This window comes from Triturus cristatus, chromosome 6 (assembly GCF_964204655.1).
Source record: "Triturus cristatus chromosome 6, aTriCri1.1, whole genome shotgun sequence".
NCBI classification, from domain to species: domain Eukaryota; kingdom Metazoa; phylum Chordata; class Amphibia; order Caudata; family Salamandridae; genus Triturus; species Triturus cristatus.
In genome coordinates this window covers 954,621,593-954,645,636 of record NC_140589.1, presented here as the reverse complement: position 1 = coordinate 954,645,636, position 24,044 = coordinate 954,621,593, and the positions used below count along the sequence as shown (strand labels likewise).

The 24,044-nt window shown below is 43.2% G+C and overlaps 1 protein-coding gene across 1 annotated transcript in view; it reads right to left on the bottom strand.

Moving 5' to 3' along the window:
- IGF2R (insulin like growth factor 2 receptor) overlaps positions 1-24,044 on the bottom strand; it is a 1,674,612-nt gene that overhangs the window by 1,407,586 nt on the left and 242,982 nt on the right. The window contains exon 6 of the mRNA XM_085611652.1: positions 6,493-6,613. Coding sequence (XP_085467778.1) covers positions 6,493-6,613 — 121 coding nt within the window. The remainder of the gene's footprint in view (positions 1-6,492; positions 6,614-24,044) is intronic.

The following is a 24,044-nucleotide window of genomic DNA, read 5'->3' as shown; positions in this document are numbered from 1 at the left end:
ACAACAGTGCGCATGGGCATCCACTCCATCGTCAGATTGTTTTTCGCCATGATGGGAAAAGATGGAGTGTATAGAAATGAAAGAAAGGATGTCCATGTGTAATGTCTAAGTAAGACGGATGCTGGAACAGATACAGGTCCCGGGGAGGCGGGCGGGCGTGTGTGACTCTGCAGCTCTACATGCCAAGAACAGATGCATACTGGTAAGTAGCATATTCCGTTCGAGGCATATGAGCTGCAGATCACACACTGAGGATAGATTATACAGCAGTGCTTCCCCTTAGCGGTGGTCGCCTGTATCCGTTGCAGCAGCTTGAAATAAAGTTTTTAGGACAGCCTGGCCCACGGAGGCCTGTTGTTTGGCCTGCACATCAACACAATAGTGTTTAGTGAAGGTATGCGTGGTAGACCACGTGGCTGCCTTGCAAATGTCTAAGGGAATGTTACCTAAGAAGGCCATAGAAGCCCCTATTTTACGGGTGGAGTGCGCCCTTGGGGGAACTGTAAGTGTACGTTTAGCCTTGAGGTAGCATATTTGGATGCATTTAACTATCCACCGGGCTATACCTGATTTGGAGATTGGGTTGCCTTTATGTGGTGGTGCGAAAGCAACAAAGAGTTGTTTTGTCTTTCGAAAGGGTTTTGTCCTGTCGATGTAATAAAGCAAGGCTCTTTTGACATCTAAGGTATGTAGGGCCCTTTCAGCTACGGAGTCTGGGTTTGGGAAAAAGACCGGTAGCTCTACTGATTGGTTAAGGTGGAAAGGGGAAATCACTTTTGGAAGAAATTTAGGGTTTGTCCTAAGAACCACTTTGTTACGGTGTAGTTGTAAGAAAGGTTCCTCTAGTGTAAGGGCTTGTATTTCACTTACTCTGCGTAGGGAAGTGATTGCGATAAGGAAAGCTACCTTCCATGTTAGGAATTGTAATTCACATTTGTGCATAGGTTCAAATGGGGGACCCATGAGTCTTGTTAGAACCACATTGAGATTCCACACTGGTGCAGGTGGCAATCTTGGGGGAAGGATTCTTTTGAGACCTTCCATAAACGCTTTGATGGCTGGTACCTTAAAAAGGGACAGGTGTTGCCTATTTTGCAAGTAGGCTGCCAAGGCTGCTAGGTGTAAACGTATAGAGGAATACGCTAGATTGCATCTTTTCAAGTGTAGTAGATAGCAAATGATGTTTTGGATGGAAGCGTCCAATGGATGTATGTCATTATTAGCGCAGTAGATGGCAAATCGTTTCCATTTAGCGGCATAACACGCTCTAGTAGTAAGGCGTCTGGCTTCCTTTATGATATTCATACAGTCTGGAGGGAGATTGAGGTAACCGAACTCTAAGACCTCAGGAGCCAGATCGCTAGGTTCAGTGTTTGAGGATCTGGGTGTCTGATTTCTCCATGGTTCTGGGTTAATAGATCCGGGGAGAGGCGTAGTCTTTGATGTGGAACTAAGGATAGTTCTAGAAGCGTGGTGAACCACGGTTGACGTGCCCAAGTGGGAGCCACTAGTATTAGTGTTAGTGACTGTTGTTTCAGTTTGCGTACCACAAATGGAACTAGTGGGAGAGGCGGAAAGGCGTACGCAAATCTGCCTGACCAGTTCATCCATAGGGCATTGCCCTTGGACTGTGGGTGTGGGAATCTGGCGGCGAAGGTTGGGCATTTTGTGTTTTCGGGAGTGGCGAACAGGTCTATGTCTGGTTGTCCCCACTTTTGGAAGAAGGGGAGTAGAACCTTGGGGTGTAGTTCCCATTCGTGGATCTGCTGTGTGTGGCGACTTAGGAGGTCGGCCACTTGATTGTGGATCCCTGGGAGATGTTCTGCTAACAGATAGATGTTTTGGGGAATTGCCCATCTCCAGATTTGCTGTGCCAGTTGGGGAGAGTGTGTCCCTCCCTGTTTCTGTATATAATACATTGTCGTCATGTTGTCTGTGCGTATGAGGACAGTTTTGTTCTTTAGGTGAACTTGAAAGGATTTTAGCGCTAGGAACACTGCTAAGAGTTCCAGGTGGTTGATGTGGAGCAGTTTTTGTTGACTGGTCCATCTTGCTGGAAGAGATGGATGAGTTTGAAACTGAGAGATGAGATTTTGTATACTGGCTATCCTGGCAGTGCTGGGATAAGCAATGGCCTTGGATGTATCTATGGTTGCTCCTAGATACTGATGTAAGTGGGAAGGTTGTAGGTGGGATTTGGGGTAGTTGATAGTGAATCCCAAATCGTGGAGAGTTTGAATCGTGCGATGAGTGTGGAGAACGCATTTTTGGTATGTATTGGCTTTTATGAGCCAATCGTCCAGATAGGGGAAGACATGGATCTGTTGTCTTCTGAGGTGCGCTGCCACGACTGCTAAGCACTTGGTGAACACTCTGGGTGCTGTTGTTACTCCGAATGGGAGAACTGTAAATTGATAGTGTTGCCCATCTACCACAAATCGTAGATATTTTCTGTGAGCGGGATGCATAGGGATGTGAAAGTATGCGTCCTTGAGGTCTAATGTGGCAAGGAAGTCTCCCTGTTGTAGGAGTGGGAGGACTTGTTGGAGAGTGGTCATATGAAAATGATCCGAATGTATATACTGGTTTAGTAGTCTGAGGTCCAGTATGGGCCTTAGTGTTTTGTCCTTTTTGGGAATGAGGAAGTATAGAGAATATACCCCTTTTCCCTGATGTTGAAGGGGGACTGGTTCTATCGCATGTTTTTGTAACAGGGATTGAACTTCTTGTTTGAGGAGAGAGAGATGATGTGAGGACATTGGGCGTTGTTTGGGTGGTATGTTTGGGGGGGGATTGTATGAGTTCGAGGCAGTAGCCAGACTGGATAATTTGTCTTACCCATCTGTCTGTGGTGATGGAAGTCCAGACAGGTAGGAATTGTTGGAGTCGCCCCCCGACCGGAGTGGAATGGTCTGGGGGGAGTGGTGGCAAGTCACTGTTTGGTGGCTGGGGAGGTGCGGGTGTTGTTGTTATTGCCCCGCCCTCGGCCTTTGTTATTGTTTCCCCTATAACCTCCCCGGAAATAACCTCTGTTAGGGGATGTTTGTCCAGAATTTTTAAAGGTGGACGTGGTCTCAGTTGATGTGTTTTTGGAGCCTCCTCTATAAAAGGAGCGACGAAAGGAACCCCGGTTTTGAGGAGACTGCAGTGCTCCCATAGACTTGGCAGTTTCATTATCCTTCTTCATTTTTTCTAATGCAGTATCCACTGCAGGGCCAAATAACTGCTCTTGGTTGAAAGGTTGAGCCAGAATTGCGGTTTGAACCTCCGGTTTAAAACCGGAAATACGGAGCCAGGCATGTCGTCTGAGTAAGACGCTAGTATTGACCGCCCTAGAAGCAGTGTCTGCCGCATCTAAGGCGCATTTAATGGAGGCATTAGATATTAATTTGCCTTCTTGAATGAGGTCAGTGGCCTGGGACTTAAAGGGTTCAGGCAGATGTTGCATAAGGTCCTCAAGTTGGTCATAATGTGCCCTGTCATACCGAGCTAACAGGGCCTGGGTATTGGCAATACGCCAGTGGTTCGCCGCCTGTGCGGCGACTCGTTTGCCTGAGGCCTCTAAAAGCTTAGACTCCTTGTCTGGGGGGGGCGTTTCTCCAGTTGTCTGTGAGTTAACGCGCTTCCTGGCATTTGATACGACCAAGGAGTCTAAAGGGAGCTGGGCTTTAATGTATGCAGGGTCCTGCGGGGCTGGTCGGTACTTTTTTTCGATGCGGGGGTTGAGAACCCTCGCTCGAACAGGGTCTTTAAAGACGTCAGTGGCATGCTTTATAACCCCTTTAATCATGGGAAGTATATGAACAGTTTTTTGTGACTGCTCAAAGGTATCGAGGAGAAAATCCTCCTCAAGGGGGTCCGTGTACATAGTGACACCATGGAACGTTGCTGCCCTATTTATTAGTTGGCCAAACCCTAGGTGGTCATCAGGAGGGGAGGGCTTGGAGGGGTAGGTAGTGGGGTCAGGCATGTCAGGCATTGGATAAGACCAGTCATCTACCGGTGCTGTGTCTGGAAAAGTAAACGGGTCGGTTGGATCAACAGGATCATTAAATAAATCAGGGTCCGCCCCTCCCCCTAAGTCATCATTATCATCCTGTGGAGGAGGTGAATGATAGGGAGGTGGTAAAGGTAAAGGAGAAACAGGAGGAGGAGGGGGGGACGGGTTAGAAGGTAAAACAGGAGAAGAAGGACGAAGTGGTGAAGTGGCACAGTCCTTTTTCCGTATGGGAGCTGGGGGAGGTGTAGTGTCCAGCTTCCGTTTTTTATATGGGATGGCAGTCACATGTCCAGTGTTAGGATTGATGTAGATCCGCTTTTGAGTAGGATCTGGTCGAAAAAGTTCATCTGGCTCCGAAGGTGGTGGCGGCGACGCCCGCTTCGGGTCTTTATGAGCTGTTTTTGGTGTGGACGTAGTTTTCGGTGCCGATGATGTTTTCGGTGCCGAAGGATGTTTCAGTTCCGATGGATTTTTCGGAGCCGATGGAGTTTTCGGTGCCGATGTATGTTTCGGTGCCGAGGGACTTTTAGGCATCGATGTCGAAGAACGTTTCGGCGCCGGTGGAGACTTCGGTGCCGAGGAACGTTTTAGTGCCGAAGGAGATTTCGGTCTCGAAGCCTGTTTCGGTGCCGACAGTGGTTTTTTCGGTGCCGAGGGTGTTAAAGGCACAATCACATGAGGTTTGCTCGAGCCCGAGCCACCTACAGGCTTAGATGTCTTCGGAGCCGGGCCCGAGGGCGGGGCTTCTGAAGAGGATTTCCGGTCGCGACTGGGCCCAGCTGGCGGAGTCTTGACCACTGTCTTTTTGGATGGGGCAGGGGCAGGGGGGGTGGTACTCACACGCTGCCCTGGAGTGATGAGGTCATCGGAATCGTCGGCCTCGGACACGATCGAGATCTTCGGTGTCGTCTTCGGGAACATCTTGAGCAAAGATGTCCTCCGGTTCTGGAGCTGGTTTGGCCATAATATGGCGTCGAGCTCTTCGGTCCCGGAGGGTCTTCTTCGAACGGAAAGCGGCACAAGCTGGACAGGTGGACTCGTTGTGTTCCGGCGACAGGCAGAGGTTACAAACCTCGTGGTGGTCACTGTGGGGGAACTTCGCTCCACACTGGGGGCATTTTTTGAAGGGTGTCCTGTCCATCAGCCGCTTCCGGAACCGGTCCGAGTTGATTTCGAAGTCGATGGAATGAAGATTAAGGAGTTAAATTGATTGCTAGAAGTTTTCTGCTGGAGCGGAAAAAAGTTCATCCGAACCCAATGGCGGAAAAAAACAATCTGACGATGGAGTGGATGCCCATGCGCACTGTTGTCCAGGGGAGGAGTCACCAACCTCGTGACCAAAGGCTTCTTCCGAAGACAACAACAACCTGCAATCATCCGAGCCCAACACCAGATGGCGATCTTATCCTCAGTGTGTGATCTGCAGCTCATATGCCTCGAACATACCTTCCTGATTCGCTTCGATATGTATACTATTGACCTGTGGTGGTTTTAAATGACTCTTTCACATCAGCCTTTTCTATTGCACTGGTTACTATACATCAACACTTCCCACAAAAGCTCCTAATCAATCCACACTGCGGGAGGGGGTTACTCAAAAGTACAATACAGCAAACTATCACTTTGAAAAACCCAGATAATACCACCCTAGAAATCCTCCACAAACGGGGCCTGTGGCACTTTTACATTGCATTTCAGTTCAGCCATTATTAGTCCAGAGGTATTTTTCCTCCAGATTTATCGAACGTGTTTCTCCCCTCAACTGTTTAGGTACTCAATATAGCAATCCTCCGTAAGACCCCGACTATCCTGTTCTCCTGAAGTACTACTCAATATTGAACACTTTATCCATAACAGACAACCAACTTACTAACCTTCTTAAATTCTTCTCATTAATACACCCCATGCTGTTTCACTCAATCATGTGTTTCAGCATTTGAAGAGCATGTAAGAAGCTTTACAATAGAAATGTTGTAGGGATAATTGACGTTAACTTAGAGTTTGTGAATTAGGTAGGTAAACAGTCCAGCATTGACCATATCAGAGTAAAAATGTCCTTGTCTTTACTGTTGTTCAGGACTGTGTAGCACAGTAGTTAAAACTGTCTCCAACAAAAAAAAGACCTTTCCCCCAAAGTAAAATAAATAAAGCAGATTGTATACAGCAACAGGAGATTTTTCCAAGTGTAAGTAGATATAAAAATATATATATTTTTCCATCAAATAAAGTTAAGTGCTTGCAAATACATATAGAGTTCCAAAAATTAGGAAAATATTGTTAAGAACTATAATTAGAGTTCATGTTTTTGAAAGGAATTGTGAAGGTTCTGAGTACATTAATTTGAATATTACACACTTCCACATTTCATATTCTTAAAACGTGGCTCAAAGATACAAATAGTTTTGTAAATGGGTAGTATTTGAAAAATGTGCAGTATTAAAGATAAACAATGGACAAGCACAAAAGATATACAAAAATGTAAATGCACCTACCTGTCCTTGTCAATCAATTTTAAGATTTCTTTAGGCTGGCCAATATCATAGGCATGATCTTGTGTCAAAAGACAAGCAGCACTTCCACTGGGACAAGACGAGGTTTCAACTGAACCACTTCCTGGCAAAATAAATGGAGCAAGTCAAAGGCACTTTAGACTCCAAAACACATACACCAGCAGCTGTAAAATGCAGTTCAGCCAACATTTTTACATTGCACAAAAGCACCCTGCCTACAAAATGAAAATCTTAGCTTACTTAACCGTATTTAGGACACAATACAACAAGTAAACACTTTTGGCAAGTGTGGTGCTTTATCAGAAATCAAATGAAAATCAAATTATTGTAAGTAGAGGATAGTATGGTCACTCCCCACCACCACCACGGTGACTGCGGTGACAAAAACCTCTACAGCTTCATTTAGCCATGAACGGGTCTGCTAACTTCAAGTCCATGGAGAATTAGCATTTTGTTCACTATTTGATAAACTTGTGTTGGAATTGTAGTAATGTACCTCTGCACACCCACCTAACCCTAAAACTCCAGCGCTACTCCTAATTCTACATACAACCTTTACTCTGCACTGGTACCTCAGGATTGCCAAGTAGACAACATTTTTCAATGAGTGAGAGAAGGAGGCATGGCAGCCGGAAAGGTGGGCCTGGCAATCACAGTCTGAGGTGCCGTGGAGGGACACTGATGAAGCTGGTGCACAAAATCCTCCGAGTGTGCCTCTTGAGTATGCCCCAGGGAGGTTGTGAAATCTGTCATGGATTTCTAAAGTGCAGATCCTCCACACACAAACTGGAAACCAACATTGAGTAGGGGCTTCTAGCTGTCTTGAAGCCTATCGTGTGATATCAGCTCTTCAATGGGAGCCCATGTGAAGACAGCAGATATCATGTGACACACACTGGCACCAAGTCAGTTGTCAGGTCTGATATCAGTATGCACTGCTTGCATGGCAAGGTATAGAACATGCCATGCCCCAGAAACAGCTGTTATTGGTACATAGTGCTACTGCTCCTAGCAGCTGTTAAATAGGAGAGCTATGTTTAGCAGGTTCTTTGGACTATTGGACTGACCAAAGGGAATGGTTAAACACTACCTTATGTGCTCAGAGGTCACTGGTCACCCCAAAAGCCATGCCCTGTATGGAACAGAGGCAGCGGGCTCATGTAGTCAAACCAAAGGCCATGCCCAGTAGCTCCTGTGAGCAAGAAGCGTAGGAGCAGAGCATTGCCAAGGGCTGTACCAGCTGCAAGTGCACAGTCAGTACAGCCACAGGTTTCATCAACCAGGCACTGAAGGCAGGGGTACGGGCAAAAATAGGGGGACTTGTTCAAGCATACAATACATTCTCTAAGAAATCACTGAATACAATGTTTCTTAAGGATGGTTATGGTTACCAAATAAGATTAGTAGCTATTCAACAATATAAAAAAACATAAAACTCCCTAAAATATTAGCTGAAGCATTTTATGGTGGCAATACAAAATAATTGAAAATCGCCATATATGGTGAACTACTCCCCAAATAACATACCAAATTACAATAAACATCGCTGAGATCAACGAAGCAGCTAACATTGTTCTTTTCCACATTTGTTTGCGTGAGTTATTTGAGGCTTGTGTGGGCAGAAACATGTGCCATTTTTGGCACCTTTTGAAATGGGGCAGTAACCCGCAGGCTATGAGCCCGGCCAACCATGTTGTACCCGACCAGTGGGTTAGTTACTTTGAAAATCAGTTTAAGTCCACTAGTACCTCACTTAATGCCTCGCTGCATCTCAGTGAAACAGGTGTGTTAGAGTTTACCTGTAGTGAGGTGACTCTAATACTAAAATCTCTCCCCAACGGTAAGGCCCCAGGTCCTGACTGCATACCTGCTGATTTATTTAAACAGGACTTGGATCTATGGGTCCCCTATCTAAAGAACTTAGCTAATGCCCTGGCCTGTGGTGCGTCGGCACCGGAATCTTGGTTCGGGGCCGAAATTCTGCCAATTTATAAGAAGGGCGATCGTTCAGTCCCCGCCAATTATCGCCCAATTAGCTTAATAGATGCGGCCCAAAAAATTACTGCGCGGTTGTTGTTGGGCCGCATCACTAGTTGGATCACTGATAATAATGTCCTGACGCCCCTTCAGGCCGGGTTTCGGTCACATGTTGGAACCTTAGACCAAGCCCTTAGGTTTACACTTTTATATTGGAAGGAAGTCTATTTAGGGGGGGGGGTATGCTCTTTGCAGCATTTGTCGACCTAAGGTCCGCATTCGACTTGGTGCCTAGACCAAAACTGTGGGAGGCTCTTCGGGAGATGGGCATGCCTGCCGAATATCTGAGGCTTTTAGTTAAATTGCACACTAACACATATGCACAGGTTAGATGGGGTAAGCCTGGGGAAGTGACTACGAGATTCAAAGTGTCTAAAGGGGTCAGGCAAGGGTGTGTCCTGGCCCCCACACTGTTCTCCTTGTTCATCAATGGAGTAACTCGATACTTTTCTGACTGCCCGACTGATGCCCCCTCGTTGGCAGGAATGAAAGTGCCCCTGCTCATGTTCGCGGACGATACGCTCCTCATTTCTAAAACCCGACAGGGGCTTCAATTGGCCCTCTCTAGGTTTGAGTTATTCTGCCGCGAACATGAGCTCGAGGTCAACGTGGGGAAAACCAAATTTATGGTTCTTCGTGGCCCACGCCCCGTTAAAGCTAGGGTTGAAATGGGTGGTGCAAGGCTGGAACAGACCTCTACATTTACATATTTGGGGGTCACCTTTAGTGATAACCTAAGTTGGGGGCCCCAGATAGAATTGCTTAGGTTAAAGCACTCCCAACTTGGTGGTGCCTTATTAAAGGAACATATGCATTCCTGCACTAAACCCATTGCACCTGTGATACAAATTTATGGTTCTAAAATCCTCCCTGCAGTCATGTATGGCGCCGAGCTATGGGGGTTTAGTAATCTTGACTCCTTGAGGGTGGCCCAAAACAACTTCTTGAGATCATTGATAGGGCTACCCCCCTCCACCCCACGTATCCCCTTGTTATTCGATCTGGGCTGCCAACCCATAGAGGATATGATCCGGTATAGGCCCCTGGCGTTTTGGCGACGCCTATGGACTACCCCGGAGCTATCCATTTATGCTAAAGCGCTGCATGAGGTAAAGGATATGAGAGGCTCCCATAGAATTCGTTGGCTTACAGAAATTAAACTTATTCTGACAGAAATGGGCATGGGTGACTTGTGGTCCAACCCTGTGTCTGCTGTGTTTCCCCCTAAAAAAATATATAGGGATGCCTACTGGCTTTGGGCCTCACAAAAACGATTTACTCCTTCTACTGGTGGTTCCCTGACCGCAATTTATTTGTCTATTAAGGATCAATCATCTTTAGAAGTATATTGGGACGTAATAACCAAAAAGCTGGATCGGAAATTATACCACCAATTCAGAATTGGTACCCTTCCTTTAGGTTCCTTTACTTCTAGCTGGTCCTTAAATGGCACTGATAAATGCCCATCCTGTAAAAATTTGGTCGAAACAGAAGATCATTTTTTATTTGTATGCCCGGCATATTACCAACCTAGGCGAGTCTGGCTGCGACCTGTGTGTCGTGAACTAGGTGTCAGATCAGCCCAGGCCGCTAGAAGGATCCTAAAGACTGATACATCCTCTCTTGTGGTCATCGGTCTAGCCAAATATATTAGTTGGGCGTGGCTTATACGGAAAAGATGAAATTTTACCACTGGTTATACATACTATAGCGTAGCATTACCCCCAACTGTAGAATGAATTTCAAGTCAAAGTCTATGTATGTTTAATACTTTTTTATTGATCTTAACCTGTTATTTATTAAATAGCTTTTAGTCTCAATTGTTATAAATAATACATTAACTTTTTAATTGTATTTGATGAATTTTAAATGTCTTTTAAGATGAAATATTCGAAATAAAGACTGTTTTGACTGACTGACTGGTTACCAAATAAGATTAGTAGCTATTCAACAATATAAAAAAACATAAAACTCCCTAAAATATTAGCTGAAGCATTTTATGGTGGCAATACAAAATAATTGAAAATCGCCATATATGGTGAACTACTCCCCAAATAACATACCAAATTACAATAAACATCGCTGAGATCAACGAAGCAGCTAACATTGTTCTTTTCCACATTTGTTTGCGTATTCTGGAAAAACAATCTTATTCTTATACATAGCGAACAAGAAGATATTGGTAGAATGTACTTGTAATAATGAAAGATGTCTCGTAGACAGGCCGCTTAGAACAAGTTGTAGGTTTATTTGACAAGTAACAAAGTCCATATAAAGATCATAAGTAAGGCCTCAGATCTCCAGTGGAGCCCCACCAGGAGCAGCCTCCCTGCTGCTCAGCCCCAGTACTGTAGTTTAAATGATGCAGTAATCTATTAAAGTATGTTACTTGTGAATGGCACTGGAGATATATTTTTAACAAGGAGATGTAAATAATGACTGTAGTATACCAGCAGTACATATGGATTTAACGTAGTGATATCATCAATAATTCCAATGGTGATGAAATCAGTGAGGTGACCTATAAGAGGAGTAGAATAACAATCAATGCATGGTGAAGGGGAGTTCTACATACACAACTCTACATTTCTTATCTCAACAGTGTTTTGTAGGATTTAAATCATTATCTTGAAGTCCCTTCAACTAAATATGTAAAGTAATAAATATAAATGTTGCTAAATAGAATGAAAGAGTGAATATTTGCTCAATTACCATGTACAGGACTATTATTCATGTGGCGAAAGCAACTAATCTCTGAATTAGGTTAGCCTAATATAGTATTAGCCTGCTTATTTAACCAATTCATTTCGCCAGGCAGAATTTTTTTTAAAAACCCAAGACCACTATAGAGTGAGGCACTTTATTTACCCAAACTGCCTGCTGTATAGTGATTTGTAGGGGAAATTATTCCTCCATGTAAAGGACTCCTGTGATGAAACAACAAAGGCCCTTCCATTGACGTTGAATGAAAAATGAATATAGGTCTCATCAATAAATTAGCCAGCACAACATGCAACCAACCACTTTTTAGGTCTAGCTAGAGACAGTTTAGCGGTCTGCAATAACACAATCATAACAAAAAAGTAAATAAATAGTATATAGAGAGGGGCAGTGGGCCACACCTTTGGTAGAGGAGACATCAGCTCAGCATTGGATTGGCCAGCAGTTGTGTTTGTTCGCACAAGGAGAGCTTTGATTGCAGGGCACGGATAATGAACTGTTTGTGCACTCTAATGGAGGCACAGTATCCTATATGCTTTCTACAGACCAAAAGAAACACTCATGCTGCTGTGAGATGTCCCCAGCGTACTGTGCTGTCACACCTCAAGAACAGCAACAGCATGCCAAGGACCTGTGAAATACATATGCGCCTTAAATACCTGCCTTTAGGCCAACCCACAGGCAAAACTCTCAACTCGTCAGGACGAACCCAAGGACCCTTGGCGTGAAGCGAATTATATATAAATCAGACAGAAATGGTACTTTCATAGGGTAGCATTGTCTGTATTTTGGGACTAGGAGTGTTTTTGTGTTTCCTTGCCGATGGCCGTACTTGCTCACATCATGACCTCTGTTTTTGACTGTCTCCTACAGAGAGAGCGAGTACTTTCTACCAGAATCTCACAGATGAGATGCACCCATGCCTCCATTTTCAGACTTTCACTTGAGCAATTGGCAGAGTAGCCGGTCCCGATTTGTCAGATTAGTAGGCCTATGGCCATCTGTATGGAGTGAGATATTTGGAAAATCCACCAGAAACTTCAGTTGCATAGAACATTACTGCATTTATTTTGCATGCATAGGGGTTTCTGTCCTTGCTGGAGGCCCTCCAGTTGTGCTGTCTGCTCTGTATTCTCTCCTCTCAGACTCATTTTGTGTGCCCTCACACTGCGGGCCATCTTCTAGTGTCTCAGTAAGGGTAAGCTTCACCTTCCCTGCTTTTCACCCAGCCACAGGCACAGGGATTCGCTTCCCATTCACCATTTCAGCAGGCCTAGTGCACTGTGTGTGCGGTGATTCAGTTGGACAATCTGAAAAAAGCTGTAGTTTGTAGTACTGTATTGCCAAGAATTTAAACTGCAAGAGTTTTAGCAGCGGACGTCATCAAAGAGGGCATAGAGGGCCGATTCTTAACAGACTCCAGCACTTGGCCCACTCCAAACCCTCCGTATTATGTTGAACTTCATTACAAAGACATAAGTCATGGTTGTGTTTGGAATGATTAGCCATAGTTTTTATTATCATGAATGATTGGCAAGTGATCGTCAACTGAATGTCATAAATCAATTGTTTACAGGGTCATAAATCATGCCAAGTCATAAAACAATCATAGCTGCTCATAGTCATGTCATAAATCGCATCACACTTTTTTTGTTACTATGCCATAAATCATATCTGTCAATTTGGGAGGTAAATTGAGTTTCTGTGTTGGAATTATCCTCTGTCCGCAAAGGGAGGGTCAAACTCTAACCGATGTTCGGCTCAGCTCGCTACCTTGTTGTCCATTTGTACCCTGCCGTCCACCAGGATCTGGCCAGCGAGTGCCGTGCTCCGCGTACCGCCCTCCCCATAGGCCGACTTACCCTGCCGTAAGAGATCCCCCGATAAGTAATCTCCATCCATGTATTTCTTTTTTGAAGACCCCTCCTCTATCCACTCGTTCTGAACTATGCTTGGCATTCTTCACTTACATCCTCCGATCAGGCCTGTTATGGATACAACCATTCGCTCCCACCTATCTTTCGCTCCCACCTATCTTCTGCAAACTTATTCCAATCAACCCTTTTCTCAGCTTATAATTGTATTCATTCAAGAGTCTTACCCTTCTACCAAGACTTACTCCAGAGTGCTGCTCACTCACATTACGTTGATGCACTGTCTCGCTCCTAGGTGGACTCTGTAGAGCATCTCACTGGTGCATTCCTGGCAATTCCTGTCGGGTTTAACTAAATAATTCGGTTTATAGAAGGTCTTGCAAGCACGCTGCCTCCATGGAAGCCAGACAGGATAAAATGTTTGGGAGAGGACATGCACGCACTGCCACCAGACTGTACGGTCCCTCTGGAGACCGCGCAGCAAGCCTTCCTGGCTTTTGGTGACTGCTGCTGTTCACTCGGCTGCAGTGCTGTAACAGTCCAAATGCTGCATTTTCCGCCCGTGCACGTATCTGATGACTTTCAGCAAGCTCCCTGACATGTTGTTTCTTTCTCAAACTATTGAATCACGATTTGCCCTCAGCCTTCTATAAGTTACATTCTGCCGAACTGGTTGCTTCGCGTCATCTAGGCTCAAGGTAAACTCCATATTGCTTAGTGTACTCTGGATTCCCTGAGGCCCGGGAACTTAGACTCTGGTTCATTTTCTGACTACAACCCACAAGTCATCTTTTGTTACTTCTCTACTGACATTTAAGCTTTTGCAAGACTTCTAAGTTTACGCTATATAAAACTCAGCGAGAAAAAAAATAAACTGAATGCTTTGTATAAGAATATTTATTTTTTAAGTAGAAGACATTACGACTGTATAATATTATTTTTCCATTTGATGTGGTGGTATTTCAGTGTAAATGAACATATAATTTTGTTTCCCTTAGTTATTTGCTATAGGCCGGCATATGTCAGCATTTATCGGACATAAGGACAAACACAAGGCTATCTCAGGCTCTGTGAGCATAGAGGTTGATATTGAGACTACAGTCGTATATGTGGTTTTAGGTGAAATGATTTATTGTATTTGGTTTAATTTGTTCTTAGGGAGTCATCACAGTTTCAAGAAGAAGCTAGTTCTATTAGTTTTCTCTATTAGTTTTCCAATAGTTTTTCTCAATTAGTTTTATCCAGTTAATCAATAGGTTACAGCAGGATAGACTGAACATATATGCTTATGTTTGAATCATGCACAGATAAAATATATGTTCCTGGTGCCAACGGGCTGAACAAAAAGTAAACCAGAGCAGGGGATGCCCACGTAAATGGGAAAAGATATGGGGCGCCTGGATGCACTACAAAACAGACCAGTCCCCAAAGTAATATGAAACTTTCGACATTTTAAGGTACATGTTGTATGGCTGTATTCTCTGTCTACCTAGTTGGAGGGTGGGACACTGGGAGGTTTGAATTGTTCTACTTGCTTGCATCTGTGTATGCCACTCTTTATACGATGTATACTGTAATGACTTCTGAAGCAGATGTTTGTTCGGTTAATAACAAAAGATTACAAAAAATTATATATATATATATATATATATATATATATATATATATATATATATATATTTATATTCACTGAAAAAAACATAGGTTTCACACATGTTATAGTTAGCGGAAATTTTACTGATAAAAAACCAATGAAATTCCCCCGTTATAGTTAGTGCAGGCAACTATAACTCACGCGACCGCAATCCTCTGCTGATGCTAATACTGTATTTAGACACTTATTTGCCCATGTCTTCTTCCATACATTTTTAGCTATACATATATTACAAATATTTTTTTTTCTTAAAGACGCATATGTCATCAGCAGAAGATTGCGGTCGCGTGAGTTATAGTTGCCTGCACTAACTATAACGGGGGAATTTCATTGGTTTTTTATCAGTAAAATTTCCGCTAACTATAACATGTGTGAAACCTATGGTTTTTTCAGTGAATTTGCAAGGTTTTTTAAATGCTAATTCCTAACTATAACGTGTGTGAAACCTATGGTTTTTTCAGTGAATTTGTACGGTTTTTTAAATGCTAAGTTACTTTACGCCATTCGTGGCGTGCGCGCCCACTTAACGCAGTTCGTTCCGTGCGCGCACCGTGCGCGCACAGTGAGCACGCGGTGCGCTTCGCGCACCGCGCGCCCTCTTTATGCAGTTAGTGCCGTGCACGCACGGTGGGCATGCGGTGCGCTACGCGCACCGCGTGCCCACGTTACACTAGATGGGCCATGTACGCACGATGCGCTTCGCGCACCGTGCGCACATGGAGGACATATGATGCACTTCGTTTTGAAAGGTAATATTTTAATTTTTCGTATATGTTATAAGGCATGCACAAATGGTGCCCTTCGGGCACCATTTGCACACGGGGTGGAGAGAGTGTGGATAATTTTTTTTTTTATTATTTTTTTTTTTAAATATTTTAGTTTAACTCATCTTTAATAAGCCATGCACAATTGGTGCCCTTCGGGCACCAATTGCACACGGGGTGGGGAGAGTGTGGATAATTGTTTTTTTTATATAATTTTTTACCGTACGCGTACGGTAAGCGTAATCGGCGAAATTAGCGAAAAAATTAAAATTCCGTTTTTGGCCTTGGGGGATCTTGGGGGACTCCCTCAACATTGCTATGTGTGTGGGAGCTGTCTAAACAGCCCCTTTACATGTTTTTGTGCTTTATATTTTAAACATCACTCTCAGTGCGAGAGAGAAAATGGCGGCCGCCGCTTCCTGGTTTCGGCCGATTCGAATGTTTACTAAGATCTAAGAGCCAATCAGAATCGCGCTCGCGCACGCCACCGTACGCGTACGGTAAGCGTACCGTAAGCGCACCGTAAGCTGGCTCAGATATATATATTGATTTAAAGGCTATTTTCTCAGAATCTACTGAACAGATTTACACCAAACCTACAAAAGGCACTTCCTTTACCCGAGGACTACCTCTCTGCCAAATTTCTAGTAATTCTGTTCAGCCGTTCGGGCTGTAGCCCTGTCTAAAGGTCCTATGGAAAAATGCATGGGAAAAACGCGTTTTGGGACCCCGCTTTTATCTCAGCCCCCGCTTGACGAATCCCCCCCGAGACTTTCAGGGAAGGAGCGGAGCGTAGTGCCCCACCTATTTTGAAAAATTCGCGAGGATTCGTCGACCGGCGCCAAAGTTATTCAAAATAGAATGTTGCGGATTTCCTATGGAAACGTGGTCCTAACTATAACATATATTCACTGAAAAAACCATAGGTTTCACACACGTTATAGTTAGGAATTAGCATTTAAAAAACCTTAGAAATTTAGTGAAAAAACCATAGGTTTCACACATGTTATAGTTAGCTGGACATTTTACTCGTAAAAAACCAATGAAATTGCCCCGTTATAGTTAGTTCAGCTAACTATAACTCGCGCGCCCGCAATGCACTGCTGATGACGTCACATATTACATCACTCATGACATGGTCAGTGACATCACTCATGACATCACTGATGACATCTCAAATGACATCACTGATGACCTCACTGATGACATCATCCTTGTGATAGAGTGGCAGACCTCCTCTCACCTTAATATAAGCTTTGATACACACATTCAAAAATAGAGACTAAAAATTTCAAAACAATGGACATACCAATACCAGTTACAACAACCTCTTCAGTAATTCTAAGATCCACATACACATCCACTCATTCACCAACAGTCCTATACAGTCACTCATACATGTACTCACTCATCATATGTACTCATACATCTATACATCCTGTTACACAATGCCACTCATCCATAGAGTTACTCACACACATAGTCACTCATGCTAATAAAGAATCAAACATACATTTACTTGCATATACAGTTATACACACACCACCACACTTACTTCTACGGAAACTTACACATACTTAGTCTTTTAAACAATCACTTATAGAAACACATACTTATTCATACAGGAACTCTTTCAATCTCTCACTTTCACATATACTCACATATATACACCAATAGTCACATATACTAGTTTAAAACGTATGTAGTTACTCCTGAAGACACTATTGAGACAGTCATTCACTCACTAACACACCCATACACACACTCATCCACCCATACAGTCCTGCACACATGCTGTGTTCAACACATACAAACAGTGAGTCACTCATTCATGCACCGATGCACTACGTAATACCCCCCACCGAACCATGCAGACACTCAGACTGATACTCAAAAAAACAACTAATAACCTAAATAGGCACCCATGTAGCTACTCACCAACCCATGCAGCCACTTATACACAAAGTGAGAGACTGATACAGATATTTACATATTTAAACATTACTCACTAAGCCATGTATTCACTATGATACACTTAATCAGTCAGTTACACAATCAATTTTTCAAAAACAAATCATCCATTTAGACACTTATATACCCATTTATTCTTCCATCGACCATGAGATATACATATATAAAACATATTTAATTTTCAGAATAACACACATTCACTGGATGATGTCATCAGTGATGTCATCAGTGATGTCATTTGAGATGTCATCAGTGATGTCATGAGTGATGTCACTGACCATGTCATGAGTGATGTAATATGTGACGTCATCAGCAGTGCATTGCGGGCGCGCGAGTTATAGTTAGCTGAACTAACTATAACGGGGCAATTTCATTGGTTTTTTACGAGTAAAATGTCCAGCTAACTATAACATGTGTGAAACCTATGGTTTTTTCACTAAATTTCTAAGGTTTTTTAAATGCTAATTCCTAACTATAACGTGTGTGAAACCTATGGTTTTTTCAGTGAATTTCTAAGGTTTTTTAAATGCTAATTCCTAACTATAACGTGTGTGAAACCCATGGTTTTTTCAGTGAATTTGCAAGGTTTTTTAAATGCTAATTCCTAACTATAACGTGTGTGAAACCCATGGTTTTTTCAGTGAATTTGCAAGGTTTTTTAAATGCTATTTTTTTTTTATATTCTTCATTTTTTTCAAACATATTTTTATTTTAATTTTCTTATCTTTTATAAAGACTATGCTTTAATTTTTAAAATCCTTAAATATTTTTTTTATATATATTTTTTAAAATAAACATGTAAAATTTATTTCCAGATTTTTTTTTTTTTTTTTTTTTTTTTTATAGTACGCGTACCGTAAGCTCACGGTAAGCGTACGGTTTACGCAACGTCCGTAATCTATCTACGCTGCTTGCGTATAGTTACGCACTTTGCGTAGCCGCGCGTACTGCGCGTGGGACGCGTGCGCGCTTACGCAACACGCGCACGTTACGCGGAAGTGCCGGGAAATGACTGTTATGCGCATGTGCGCAAGCGCGTGTCTTTTTTACGCGCACGCGTACTTTTTGCCGTAAGCGCACCGTGCCTTCATGCAAATCCAACACCCTGACCTCATAATAGTGCACTGTGGTGGCAATGACCTAGGCACTTTGACTGGGGTAGGTCTGGAAATGCTTATGAAGGACACCTTTGCACAACTGTTTACACTTTTCCCTAAAACTGCCTTTGTGTTTTCCAACATATGCCAAAGGCAAAAATGGAACTGGTCCAATCATTTCTGTCCACAGATTGACAAAGCAAGAAAGCACGTCAACAAATCTGTTTCTGCTTTCCTCCGTGACTATGGTATGGGTGCCATTTACCACAACAACTTGCGTTACGACATGCAAGACATTTATAGAGGAGATGGTGTGCACTTCAATGATGAAGGGAACAGAGTCTTCCTCTTGAACCTTAGACTCTGCATCGGTACTTACTTGTAGGTACCACTAAAAAAATGACTCCATAAACACAACAGCTCTTTTTAGAGCTCCCTAATTTCTAAACTCTTAAATCTGATTTTCATTTATTTATTTTTATTTTTTTTACCGTACGCTTACCGTGAGCTTACCGTACGCGTACCCCGTGATTTTTTTTAAAATCAATAAATGTTTTTTTTGTACTTTTCTGTCCTTCTTTGACCCCCTTACAATTGTTAGGGGGTCTGTAACTCTCCTCATTGCCCCCTTTCCTTGTTTTCACTCTTTTTTTTCAGAGTGAAATACACAAAATGGCGGCCGCCGCTTCCTGGTTTCGGCCGATTCGAATGTTTACTAAGATCTAAGAGCCAATCAGAATCGCGCTCGCGCACGCCACCGTACGCTTACCGTAAGCGTACGGTAAGCGTACCGTAAGCTGGCTCAGATATATATATTGATTTAAAGGCTATTTTCTCAAAATCAACTGAACTGATTTACACCAAACCTACAAAAGGCACTTCCTTGACCTACGGACTACCTCTCTGCCAAATTTCTAGTAATTCTGTTCAGCCGTTCGGGCTGTAGCTCGTTCTAAAGGTCCTATGGAAAAATGCATGGGAAAAACGCGTTTTGGGACCCCCCTTTTATCTCAGCCCCCGCTTGACGGATCCCCCCGAGACTTTCAGGGTAGGAGCGGAGCGTAGCGCCCCACCTATTTTGAGAAATTCGCGAGGATTCGTCGACCGGCGCCAAAGTTATTCAAAATAGAATGTTGAGGTTTTCCTATGGAAACGTGGTCCTAACTATAACTACCTACTGGCGACCGCCAGTAGGTATATATATATATATATATATATATATATATATATATATATATATATATATATATATATATATATATACACATATATACATATATACATATATACATATATACATATATATATATCCTACTGGCGGTCGCCAGTAGGTAGTTATAGTTAGGACCCTGTTTCCATAGGAACCGTAAAAAAAGAATTAAAAAAAAAATAATTAAAAAAAAAATTATTAAAAATAATTTAAAAAAAAATTATCCACACTTTCCCCACCCCATGTGCAAAAGGTGCCCGTAGGGCACATTTTGTGCATCGCATGTAGGTGAAAGGAACATGTAATAGCTTACCTTTCACAACGAAGCGCATAATATGTCCTCCGTGTGCGGACGGTGCGCGTAGCGCACCGCGTGCCCACCGGGCGTGCACGGCACTAACTGCGTAAAGTGGGCGCGGTGCGCGCACGGAACGAACTACGTTAAGTGGGCGCGCACGCCACGAATGGCGTAAAGTAACTTAGCATTTAAAAAAAACGTACAAATTCACTGAAAAAACCATAGGTTTCACACACGTTATAGTTAGGAATTAGCATTTAAAAAACCTTGCAAATTCACTGAAAAAACCATAGGTTTCACACATGTTATAGTTAGCTGGACATTTTACTCATAAAAAAACCAATGAAATTCCCCCGTTATAGTTAGTGCAGGCAACTATAACTCACGCGACCGCAATCCTCTGCTGATGACATGTGTGTCTTTATGAAAAAAAAATATTTGTAATATATGTATAGCTAAAATTTAATGGAAGAAGACATAGGCAAATAAGTGTCTAAATACAGTATTAGCATCAGCAGAGGATTGCGGTCGCGTGAGTTATAGTTGCCTGCACTAACGGGGGAATTTCATTGGTTTTTTATGGGTAAAATGTCCAGCTAACTATAACATGTGTGAAACCTATGGTTTTTTCAGTGTATATATATATATATATATATATATATATATATATATATATATATATATATATATACATACACACTGAAAACACTCCTATAGCTATTCACAAAACCATGCAGCCACTTATACACCAACACACAGACACATAGAGACATTCACACAGTTTAGTCACTAGTCTGCAGTAAGATACATTTAATGACTCACATAGAGTCAGTTACGCACCTAGAAAATCAACCATACACACACTAGTACACCCACTCATTCTTCCACAGGCCTTTCACTATATATATTAAACATATTAAAACTGTACAGAAACACATACTCACTGGATGATGTCATGAGTGATGTCACTGACCATGTCATGAGTGATGTAATATGTGATGTCATCAGCAGTGCATTGCGGGGGCGCGAGTTATAGTTAGCTGAACTAACAGGGGAATTTCTAGGGTTTTGTACGAGGGAAATGTCCAGCTAACTATAACGCCCCTGAAACCTTTGGTTTTTTCAGTTAATTTCAAAGGTTTTTTAAATGCCAATTCCTAACTATAACGTGCATGAAACCTATGGTTTTTTCAGTGAATTTCAAAGGTTTTTTAAATGCTAATTCCTATCTATAACTTATCTCTAAAGATATCATGTTTAATGATTTTGATTGCATTTCTATATTTTTCCAATTCAGTGTGTCAATTTCATTAATTATGTTTTTTTAAAAATACTTTATCACCATTTTTTAAACTTATTTTTTCAATTCTTTTAAAAATTAAAAAATATTTGTTTTTATTGGGTTTTTCAAACATTTTTTTATTTTTTTTAAAATATGTTCAAAACTTTATTTTATATATTTTTTTCCATGTTTTTGGATCCGCGCACCCAACGCGAGAGGATCCGTGCACCAAACGAGATAGGATGCGCGCACTTCGCCCTTTTAATAACAAAAAAAAGGGGGGCCCCAGGGCGTCCTTCTGGGACCCCCTAAGCACCTCTAGAGGGTCAGAGTATTTCCACTCTGCCCCCTTTATATGTTTTACACACTTATTCCCCTTGCTTCTTCAGCCTCGCTTCTACCGAGGCAGAAAATGGCCGCCAACAGTTCCTGGTTTCGAATGTAGACAGACACTCGACAGCCAATTAGCATTCAGCGCGCGATTGGGAGGGTGCGCGCTCGGTTCGGGGAGGGTGCGCTTACGGTGCGGGTAGGGTGCGCGGATCCTCCCCGGCCATAGATATATATGTACTTTTAACTCTAATTTTCTCAGAAACTACTGAACGGATTCACACCATTTATGCAAAAGGCACAAGTCTGAACTGAGGACTACCTCTTTGCCAAATTTGGTGTAATTCCGTTCAACGGTTCGGGCTGTAGCTGCGACAATAGATCCTATGGGAAATTGCATGTGGAAAATGAGTTTTGGGACCCCAAATTTTTCTCGCCCTTGCTTGACGAACCACCACGAAACTTTCAGGGTAAGAGCGGAGCGGGCCAAAAATTTGGAAAATTTCGCGATATCTGGAATAATTGGGTCCAGGGCACTTCCTTGAGAAAAACTTGCATCTGGATCTTTTTCTCTCTTCTTTGTCATCCAATTCCGCTTCCCTCCTCATTGATTGGATTGCATCTTCGCTAAAGTAGCTCTGAACATATGTGTTAATCAGAGTAGGGAACTGTGGAACAATCTTCCAGCACTGGATCAAAGACCCCTTAAGAACAGATATAAAGGTGAGGTTATTTATTGAGTTCTGAAAATTTCAACTATATTGCTTCTGAATGGACTCTGTAGAATGTATACCCTGGAGCTCTGTAGTCCGTGTTTTTCTATATATTGCTCCTGGCCAGACCTCTGTAGCTCTTTGGTAACTCTGAAAAGCATTTATTGCAAGCAATGTAGTGGAAGGTCGAAGAAGTGGAAGAGCACCCTTATCTGTATGAAGCACTTCTGGGTGAATCCTATAAAACATTTACCATAGATGTCTGCAACCAGAGCATTCCTGTGGGATGCTCCTCTGTCAGCACCAGGTTAGACTCGGTAGCTCCTGATTGGACTCTATATAGCATTTCAATTGGCTGCCTGTAAACAATACATTCCTCTGAGCTGCAGTCTTGCTACTGTGTAGATGATATAAGCATACGTCTCAGCTGCGTTTCAGCAGTGCATTTCTGTGGGTTGCTCCTCTGTCACTCAAACGTAGACAAGAAACAGAACCTATTACCTCAAGTGTGGTAGGCAAGACCACATTAACCTCCACCACACATTCTATTTCTTTCCTGTCCAGGAAGCAAGAACTGTTAGACAATCACAGGAACATAAGATGTGCATTTCACTACTCATCAAGCAAGACAGGGAGGGCGTGGTCAAGCAGGCAGAAATGACAGTCATGATTTAGCAGGCCTAAGTGCCATCCATCCTGCAATCATAGCTGATTTGCACCCCGGGCTCGATATCTGCACCAATCCATGACATTATGCGGTACACGGAGCAGCAAAGACTAGCTGTCCCTGGATTGGGCTGCCATTAACACCATATACCCAGAGCTACGAGTGATTCACATACCACACAAAAATGGCGACCCACACTATAACAGGGGGCACAGCCACTCAGTCTTCCGTGTCTCCCGCCTGTCACCACATTTTCAGGCAAGAATCCTGTAACTTGTGCCCAGGGCTCTGACTTCGGAGGCCCCTCAGTAAACTCATCGTGACCCGGAGCGTCTGTAGGCCTCCGTCTGCACAGGCGCCTCCGCTGCCGCTCCTCCTTGCGCGGCCTGCACTGGGGATTAACTACGCACCAGCACCCGATCTACCATCCCTATGGTGGGATACCGCGGCTTGAAGACTGCAACCGCAGAGCTCAACAGCCCAGCCCACACAATGGCCTCCCTGCTTCTCCCCTCCAGCATCTGCAGTGAAGCACATCACGACCGGCACAAATCTTCGCAACTATGGTACGTTACTGGTAGGCCTGGGGTGGTAAATTCCGTTCCGCTCGCAGAATTTGCGAAATTTGGGTAATTTCACGTTCCGCGGAGAACGCGGAATTGCCAAAAATTCCGTGATCCGCGGAATTTTTTGCTTGTTTGCGCTTTCAAAATGCGTGTTCGCTAGATATTTCTCCCCGAGCACACAAACCGCGTTCGCGAACAGGAAAAAAGCATCACAAACTGGCGGAACAAGCAATTCTGCGTGTTCGCAGAACTTTTGCGTGTTCGCAGAGATTTTTTACCGTTTCGCGGAGCTATGCGTTGAAAGACCACGCAAATTCCACCCACCCCTAGTTACTGGGCCCTCGGTGCCT